The 9,393-nt window shown below is 42.3% G+C and overlaps 1 protein-coding gene across 1 annotated transcript; it reads right to left on the bottom strand.

The window, feature by feature from the left end:
- Nucleotides 1-181: 181 nt before the first annotated feature.
- LOC147798668 (RNA polymerase I-specific transcription initiation factor RRN3-like) lies at nt 182-8,640 on the bottom strand. Its single transcript, XM_087139374.1, has 9 exons — nt 8,478-8,640; nt 7,624-7,768; nt 6,609-6,739; nt 5,705-5,835; nt 5,039-5,162; nt 3,739-3,902; nt 1,578-1,730; nt 1,299-1,368; nt 182-749 (listed from the first exon to the last, which is right to left on the bottom strand). Exons 1-9 carry the CDS (start codon nt 8,601-8,603, stop codon nt 639-641), a joined length of 1,155 nt encoding a protein of 384 aa, XP_086995500.1. The 5' UTR covers nt 8,604-8,640; the 3' UTR covers nt 182-638.
- Nucleotides 8,641-9,393: the final 753 nt, after the last annotated feature.

A 9,393-nucleotide genomic window follows, 5' to 3' on the forward strand; every position in this document is an offset into this window, starting at 1 on the left:
CAGTGCCAATTCGCGGGCCACAGAAAGTGGTATGGCTTGCCACGCTCCCAAATGACATGCGTGAGATGCAAAGCAGCTGGCAGTGCTAGGCGACTCTTCCTGCTTACAACGCCAACTTCAAAGCAGAGACAGTCGTTGCCTTCACACATTTCTCTACAGGTTCATTGGATTTGGGGGGGGGGGCACTGCTAGTTTTCTAGTACTGTCCAGAAATCTTTGCAGATTTTTCTGATATTTCTCCCAATGTTTTCCAGTGTTTTCTGGTAGCTTTCCAGTCTTTCCCAAAATAGTTCCCCCCTGAAATAACCAGAAGGGTCACTCCCACTAATTCATTTCCACATGTATCACAGACCACGACAGATCCAGACAGTCGCTGCTTTTTGTAGCAAAAACTATCAGGCATCGAGCATTAGTGCAAGAGCTATTTCATGAAAATGCTACAACCTGTGATAAAAAGGTCTTCACAAGCACATTTTCTTCAAGTACACTGGTTCAAAAAATAGTAAAAAGGAAACAAATGGTGCCCAATACGGCAATGAATAAAATAATATTATAAATTGATGATCTTTTGAGCCAGATCTATTTACATGACATTCAAACTTTTCGGTGCTCTTTGACTCTCACAAGCCTACCCATCCTCAGCTCCTGAACCCTGGGGAGATGCAGGCCGCAGTTGTAGGTGTGATTCCCAGGGGGAGGTCCTTGTCCCACTCTTCATATTGCACAAATTCATCCTCTTCCTCCTCCCTCTGTAGAGAGAACAGCACAACAAAAATCCAGACCGATTTACTTCTACAGCAAACATGTATAATCATTGTAGGGTCTTCAAGTTAAATTAAGCACGGCATAAACAAAAGGCAGCAATGATGTATCCAAGGAAAAAATCCAGGATACGGTATATAAAATAGAAAATGATGGATTTCAAAGCCATACTCCTAAACAAAACTATTGGGAGAGCAATTTTGTTTGCTGGACAGGATTCAAGCTTAGAGAAAATGGAAAAGGAAAGTTTGGAAAAGGAAAGTTTTTAGAAAGTAAATGTTGAGTATATACAAAGTCTGCAGAATGTCAACAACTTTCTTCCACTGAACACTATAAGAAGATTTTCCTGTAGTTGAAGAACCTGACTAGCCATCTCTTGACTAGCCATCTCTTCTTGATGTTGTCTGTGTCGTACCACATGACCAGGATGCATGTATGCAGCACATGTACTGAATCTCGACTAAATTCAAGCATAGCTGAGAGCACACCACACCCCTGATCTCCCCAACAGATTGAATATTGAAGCCTTCCCCTACCTTGGAAGTGTCTTCGTCAGGTTTACATCCTTCCCACTGTCTGTACAAGGACTGGACAAATTTCCCTGACCTGGAGGAAATAAAATGCTAAATAAAATTAAAATTGGACTTTTAGGGAAAAGTACATTTGAATGAAACGGTGATACTAACATACAAAAACAAAATTTGATTGTTTTTCAATTACACATGAAGTACAAACTTAGCCCTTCCCGATTCCATCCCAAATCAATGTGGGGTAAGCTTATTACTGAGTGGAAGTTAGGGGCATGGCCATCTCACCTCGGCAGTAAGTAGGGGTCGAAAGGGAAGAACGAATCCAGTGAATTTGTAGAGGGTTGTGTGGCTGAGCCGCTGGAATGTAGCTTGGCTACCTGGTGCAGCGATCTGTTGTTCCGCTCAATGATCGTGTAGCAATATGCTATCTGGTATTTCCTGAAAAATGCAGCAAGTCAGTTCCTGTAAAAATCACTGCTGATGGTTGACTTTCAAAGCTAATAAATAGCCTTGGTGGTCCATTCTTCAATTTGTATCTAAAGGCAATTTTTATGTTGCATTATCGAAGTGTTTTGTATCAACATTAAGAGTAAAGATTTGACTTCATATTTAATGGAATTCTACACTGATATTGAAACAAAAAGCACTGCCAAATTACATCTTTAAGACAGAAAGAAAGAAAAGCCCTTTCGTGTTGAGAGCTGAAAATCTCTGATATGACTTTTGGACTGACTGATAATCTGTTGGGAAGAAAGACAGAGCCCTACAAACGAGAGCTGTTTATATGACTTAAGCTGCTTCCTTCCGTCTTTGCTGTCTGTGCCGTACACATAATCAAGATATGTGGGTGGAGCACATCTTGACCAAATTCAAGCACAAATGCCACAATTCAATCCATCTTTGCAAGTCTGGATAATATTCCCACAAGCTAAGAAATGACAACATCTCAAGAGCACAGATTTCCTTAGGAATGACTGGCCCAAAACTTTTGTGGACTGGTGACACTCATTAGAAGCACAGGTGTTACATTAGATTCCCGTTATAGCGCTCTCAAGGGGACCTAACAGAATTGAGCACTATAACCGCACAGCGCTGTAGCCTACTGGATGGACGCGCAACATGTACAACGCACATGTATTGCTATGTACATGTATAGTTTCATGTATCCTCATATACATGTATGTCATGTATATGAATTTCGTTTACATGTATTGGCAGATGTATGTACCGTAATATTCGAAGTACATGCCTTGGTTTTTTATCTCGACGTTTTTGTGACGCCGATAAAAAAAAAAAACCTCTTCAAAAACTGCCACAGGACCTCATGCATGCTGCATCGCGGCACATGCACTGCACCTTCACCCATCGGGACATCCTGGACTGCTACTGCGTACCCATTCATGGACAGTCCAATCGCTGACTTTTCCCAAATAACCATGTGACCACAGAAAGTGATATTTCATCAGAAAACCCAAGTGAAAACAGACCCGGCATGTCACGCCGAACACAATCGGTGAAAAGACGAGATTTGCTACACGAAAATACACGCACAATTTAAGTGACTGATTTTATTTATCGAGGGAAAAAAACCTTTAGGTAACAAAATACCACATGTGGTATCTCAATGTTGATTATTCTGTGTCCCAAATTACACCATGAGAAGAAATAAAAAGTGGGAAAATAATCACTACAATGACACCACAGCAAAGCCACGCACCATGGTGAGCACGTGTTCGTGATCGCGCTGCACTCTGTGTGATCGCTAAACTACTGGTGTCCAGGATGGCCAGCCAATTGTGGCGCAGTGGCCTTGCGATGCGGTTTCACATGTGTTGATTTTCAAAAAATCTGATTTTCCAAGGTAAAGAGTGCTGCAACTGGAATCATGTCACATGCTTTATATGGTTCTGGGAGCCGAAAATCGTGACCGTTATATCCAGAAAAGCGTTGCAAACAGAAGCGGTATAACCACATAAAAATGCACACAGTGAATGGGCGTGCAGATGGGGAAATGAAAATTGAGCGTTACATCGGTAAGAGCATTATATCAGGGAGCGCTATAACGGGAATCTACTGTAGTAAAATGCAAGTTCAGCTCAAGACATCCAATACAGGATGCCAGGAAAGCTGGCATGGCTTGGCAAAGAGGGCCTAATCTCACAGAGATGATAAGAGTAACTACACTGCTACAGATTTATGTGCTTCGTAAAAACCGACTTGCAAAACGGTCTCCAATCATTGCATTTTCACTGGTATTCTGCTTCTGCTCATAATTTCTGCTCCTGCGTGCTTTCAAGCTCCAGGGAATCAGACTGATAACCCACAGTGACATGAAACTGAACCAAAAGGGAGCCGACCTGTTTCCGAGGCAGCACAACTACGACAGGACGAAAACAATGCTGAGGTCACAAGATCGTGAGATGTAAAACTCAACCTCGCCCCTCACCTGGTCAGAGTGGCAAACATGTTGACGATGGATGGCAGACAAACCCTAAGGGGGTTTAATCTGCAGGTGACGACGCGTTCCAGGTTCAGCCCCATCACGTAGTGAAGTCCCTTGTTGTCAGCAAGAAGCTGGCGGTGTCGAAAGATGAAAATGTAAAACACAGCCTGGAAAAGAAAGTAAAGGCATGAAATCGCGTGAACTTACAGCAAAATATTTTAACCCCTTGCTGCCGGGGAACCCCGTTTCGAGCACCGTGGGTTGATACGCAGAGCCGGGCTGCCCAAAATTGCACCAAAAAGCTGGTCTGTTGAACAAAAGACAGTACTCGGAACAAAAAAACTGCTGCTGGGAATTGCCATCATTTTCAGCTAGCATTTTTCGAAGGTAATCCGTCACAGTTTTTAAACAGTATACTACTGTTTTGGGCATAGCGTGCCCACGGATTGGTACCGCAGACAAAAGTACTCCAGGGCTCCACTAATGAGCAACACAGCACCGCTGCACACTAATCCAGCCGCGTTTGAAAAGACGCCACTCGCATTCACTGGGAACAAAGGAAATTACGCAACACCTCACAATTCTGGGCTCTTTTTTTGCAGGGCGGCAGGCCTGGCTGAAATACTCAGGAGTCAATGGAGGTTGCCTGTCAGCTAGAGTAGCCACAAATCAGTCATTCATGTGGGTGTAAACGTGCATTAAATGAAATGATGAATTTTTGAAGAATTTTGAAAACTAAAAATCTTGAAAATGACCTGTATGTGTGCATTGCATTTTTTAAAAACACCCGGCAGCCAGTGGTTCAGCAGTCTTTTCATGATAGGGAAAAAAAAAATTACAGGAGAGATACTGTAAACTTGATCTCACATAGCAAACTAGGGGCCAAAGTCATTTTCATGGGATATCGTTCTTGTATGACAAATTCATTAAAAATGGGAATACAAATAAACTTGCCTCTTGACTCAGATTCACAATGAAGACAACCAGTTGCTGGAAAAGTGTCAAATACTTATTTGTGTAAAAGAAAGCCTTTGTGTAAAAGATAGCCAATGCCAGTATTGCAGTCAGGTCCCCAACAAGGCATTCAGTCTTACGTCAAGTCACAAGCTATTCAAATGAACCATGAAAATGCATTCCGTTGTCATTGTTCACTGTTTCTTACGACTGGTCTTGTGAAAGGACTTGTGATCCAATTTGTGAAGACACTTTCCAAAGGAAGTACGATGGATTTGACTACAACGCTGGCAGATTCACACAATGAAACAGTACTGACGCTTTCCAATCAATTAATCAATCAACCAACCTGACAGAGGGAGTAGAATGGCCCATGTACACACACATCCTGCTGAAGTCTGCTATTCACCTCCTGATTGTCAATGTAGGAATGAAGCCAGCCCGACAACAGGTCTAAACACGCTGTGACAGTACTGGGAGAACAAAATTAAAAACAGGAGTATTGCTTGCATGTATCTGCTGATTTAACCGACAATTTTGTGACAGTGAATAAAATATGTCAATCAATTATTCCAGCACAATCAGCTCTCCTGTTTCTCACAATGAGTTGTTGTGGGGCAAGGATTAACAAGACACTACACTTGGCATTTTGTTCACTCCATGCATCGGTGATTACATTGTGGTGTTGGTAAGGCCACATTACTGCGGTGCTGTTCGGTGGATAATAGATCAGAATGAGGGAAGTGGAACATTTTCACTGTTGCTGTAAACGCCCTACAATCTCTGCATTTCTCAACCATTCCATCACAAATGCTTGACTCCAGGGAAGCGAGTGGAGTCGCTGACTCACTTCACTGCAATCCACATGCGCACTGTGCGGCTCTTCAGGACACTGCAATACAAAAGCCCTCTAGTGATAACATCTTACAGGTTTCACAGCATGCCCTACAGGCTACGCCGGCTTTTGGATTTGACAGTAGGATGATTTGACAGTAGGATGACCCGATGTGCGTACCTGAGAGGGAGGTAATCTGCCCTGGAGACAAAGCTTGCTATGTAGGACGCAGAGGATTGACGCAGTACAGCCGGGGTGTTTGGATTGGTGAAACGTTTCCATAGAAACTCCAGAAATGCATCTATGATTGCCTGCATGAAAACAAGTTTAACAGATGGCATTCTTAGCCAGCTACATTTATTTTATTTTAAGATTATGCGAGATGGTAGAAGTTTTTTGCATTCGGCTGATAATTTTTCACACAAAGACCTCCTTATTACTAATGAGGTACATGCCCAGAACTTGATGAGGAAAATTTTGCCACCGATTTGATCAAAATATCTGTCGATGAGCTAAGAAGCGTCATAAAAACTTGTTACTCCAGCCAATTATTCATTCGCCAGGATGTAAGTGATGTCCAGTACAATTTCTTCAAAACAGCCACTTACCTTGACCAATTCATTGGTTCTAACTCAATTCATATACAAACTTTTGTTCATTTGTGTTTCTTCAAGATTACTTGAAATATCAAGTACCAATAAAATATCAGTTATAATAGATATCCCTTGTAAAGTAAGCAGTGCCTTTGATGAAGGACAATATGGCGATTTCATATTTAGACCATGTGCAATGAAATCATGAGAGTACTGAGCAAGTACATGTTCATCGAAGGTCATCTCCGAAGAGCAATACACGCTCACGAGGTTGGTCCCATCAGCGGAGTAGGCCCACTCTCACTGAACATGTTCATGCTTGAATATTTCGCTATCTGGACTGACTCAATTCAGTTTGTGCACATTTCAATGATTGGCCTGCAACACAAGTAGAAATGCCAACAGTCTAACACACATCTACTCAAGTATGTCACACTCGAGCTTAGCTTGCCACTAACGCGGGAGGTGGAGGACTTTTTGAAATTCCTTACCTGTCTGAAACTACAAAAGTAGAAGAGCAGAAACTGGACATGGCTGGAGGCATGGGTGGGTAGGATGACCTTATCAAAGACTTGCAGGAGATGCTTGTGAAGGAGTCTTGCTTCCTCTAACTGGAACTCGTCTGATGGAGGATAATTGGAAACAGATAAATAGTACAGGCGGGATGAACCTGGGCGAAAGGGAGCCCTCTCAACAAATGCCGGAGTTTAGTCCATCACAAACAATAAGAAGTTATCCAAGTCCTCACAGGTCTATCTCAAAACGTGTACTTTTTGCTCAAGTTCCGGGCTTCACAAATGAGCTGTGAAAAAAAGGCATTCCTTTGTCGTTGTTCGTCCGTTGTAACCCGACTCGACTAATGAACTGACTTGTGACTGACCTGTGACCTGTGAAAAGAATGCCCGACTATGATGGACCTGCCTTCAGCACCGTACCAAATACGACAAAGAGTGAGACCTCTGCCACTGCGCAGCAAGTACCACTGTGCACACACTGTACCAGTACGTGCACTCTGCTAAAACAATCTGAGGCGTCTTTCATGTGTGCGTAAACCACTGCATGCATGTACCCTGGCCTTTTATTGAGGGCGCTCAAGCATGTGTCAGCTATGCAGCATAAAATGACGAAGTAGTCCACAGATCCACCTCCAAATGCAAATTCACATTCTGGACAAAGCTGTCCTTCCAGTTAAAATTGGTAACATGTAACGTGTAGAGAAGCAGGGGAAGTGGAGTACTTTTTTTACTGTTAGCAACTGTTCAAACAGGAGGGTGAAAAAGTTGTTTAAAGAATCATTTTTCCCACGACAAAACCACTCCCCTCAATTTTCTACTCATTTTCATGGCATGTTTTTTAATTTTCTGATAATTGCATTTCCTGCGATTGTTCGTGGGCAGTGTAAAAAAAGATCACTCTGCCTAGTCAAAAAAACTGACAGTGGTCGGTAGGAAAGGGAATGGTTAGCCACCCTGACTACCCCCATCTCATCCAATTGGCCCTTCTTACCATTTTTGAAGCATGTATCCCTGACATACACCATCACGGTGCTCATCAGCGAGTCCAGCTTGTCGGCCATCTCGTGTTTGACCGCATCCTTCTTCTCGTCTCCCGCATCCTTGACGCAGTCTTTATCACCTTCTCCTACACCATCCTGCGATGAGAATAATTCGCATGATCACAAGGGTCCTGAAACAAACTAGCCTCGTCTCCTGTACGTCGATACAGTGAGTCACGAATGATCATATTGGTGGGGCATTCAGTGAAATGTTGCGGCCTGATAGTTTAGGGATCGGTCAGACTGTTTCACGAGTTTGAAGTTTTAGGAAAAGGAGTGGGAGGTCTAGTGTCTATGACTCTTTTCACTTCACCAAGAAGGAAAGTCAAAATTGTTTTTGTGGTAATTCAGGACATCACATTAGAATTTTCTTCGAGCAAAACACACGGAAAGTTTACTGCACGCTTGGTGTACTTTCTCAGGTCTTTCAACTTAACATAAATATCAGGTGGATTAATTTATTCTTTGTTAATTTACGCTGATTTATGCACTTGTTCTGAACCAATTGTGAGGAAGATTTTAATGTTCACTTTAGAGCAGCAATATAGCTTGAGCTTGTCCAGTAATATGGGTTAACCCTAACCCTCCTCAATCCTTCACCGGTTGGAGGACTGAGGAGTGTTAGGGTTAATCAGCACAGCTTATGACTTCAACTCTGTCGATGCAGAATACACATTCACTTCAAATCAAAGATTTTACGCCATGAACATAATGCAAGATAGCATGACACTAATGAAGGCAAAATAAAATAAGCAAATTGCAGCTTTCAGTGACAGCTTGACCAAGTCAAAACTTCCCAACTAACCATCTTGAACTGCGTGTCGTCTCCTGCCTCGTTGGGTCTGTCGACGGTCTCTGCAAGACTTTCAGCATCCCAAATGTCTTCCTTCGGGGCATTCACCTGAGAATACCACAAGAAATTAGACATCATCTGTGCTTGCTTCTGTTCACAAGAAATACATGCTTTCAGAGTTGGTCCAAGAGCACAAACGTAAGATGAACACATTTAACACTGACACTGTCCTCTCACCGAGAGGTCAGCCAGTCTTTTTTTATTATATTCACGGGTACAAAAAACTATGTTCTTTTCCTATGAACACTCCCTCCAACATTGAAGTGTTAAAAAATGTCATGCCATAGTATTTGAAAAGTGTTTGTAACCTGAAAATCTTATGCACTATGGGGGAACCTGTTTTACTAAAAAGCTCAGACTAACTGAGGATATTTGAAGGTAGTGGTCTCAAAGAATTGAATTAATAAGGACTAGGATAAATCTTCTGGATTATGAAATTAAAAAAATGCCACAAAACAAAAAGAATATATTTACAGAAATGTCAAGATAAAAATCAGCCACTTAAACTGATCTGATTTTGAACATGCCTGTCAATTTTTTTTCTCAAAATTTTTTAAACAGTACCCTCTTTTTCCGCACTACCTGAATGTTCGCGAGTAGGACCCGATTCCCAGCCATAAGTCCACAAGTCAGAAGGGCAATTTGTTCAAGGAACCAGACTAATTCATGGGTAGCTCTAGATCCGTTACGACTGAATGTTGATGTCGAACACCAACAGTAGACCGTTGGTGGGTTACAAAGTTGCAGCCAGCTGATCGACAACAATGGCGGCATGACGTGAGACGTGCTACTACTCGCCTTTGCTCTTTGATCAAATATGCCACTCATTTCGGTGTCCATTGTCAGTCTTAAAAAGCCAACCCATCCC

The sequence above is a fragment of the Acanthaster planci genome, linkage group LG07 (genome assembly GCF_054643075.1).
Source record: "Acanthaster planci isolate LZ-2023a linkage group LG07, COTS_SCS, whole genome shotgun sequence".
Taxonomy (NCBI): domain Eukaryota; kingdom Metazoa; phylum Echinodermata; class Asteroidea; order Valvatida; family Acanthasteridae; genus Acanthaster; species Acanthaster planci.

What these genes read in the sequence shown, in the direction of transcription:
- LOC147798668 (XM_087139374.1), bottom strand. Translation starts at nt 8,603, where the DNA reads ATGATGTCTAATTTCTTGTGGTATTCTCAGGTGAATGCCCCGAAGGAA. An exon ending in GCAGATTACCTCCCTCTCAG is followed by an intron (nt 5,163 to 5,704) that starts GTACGCACATCG and finishes TTGTTCTCCCAG; the next exon opens with TACTGTCACAGCGTGTTTAG. An exon ending in CATTCTACTCCCTCTGTCAG is followed by an intron (nt 3,903 to 5,038) that starts GTTGGTTGATTG and finishes TTTCTTTTCCAG; the next exon opens with GCTGTGTTTTACATTTTCAT.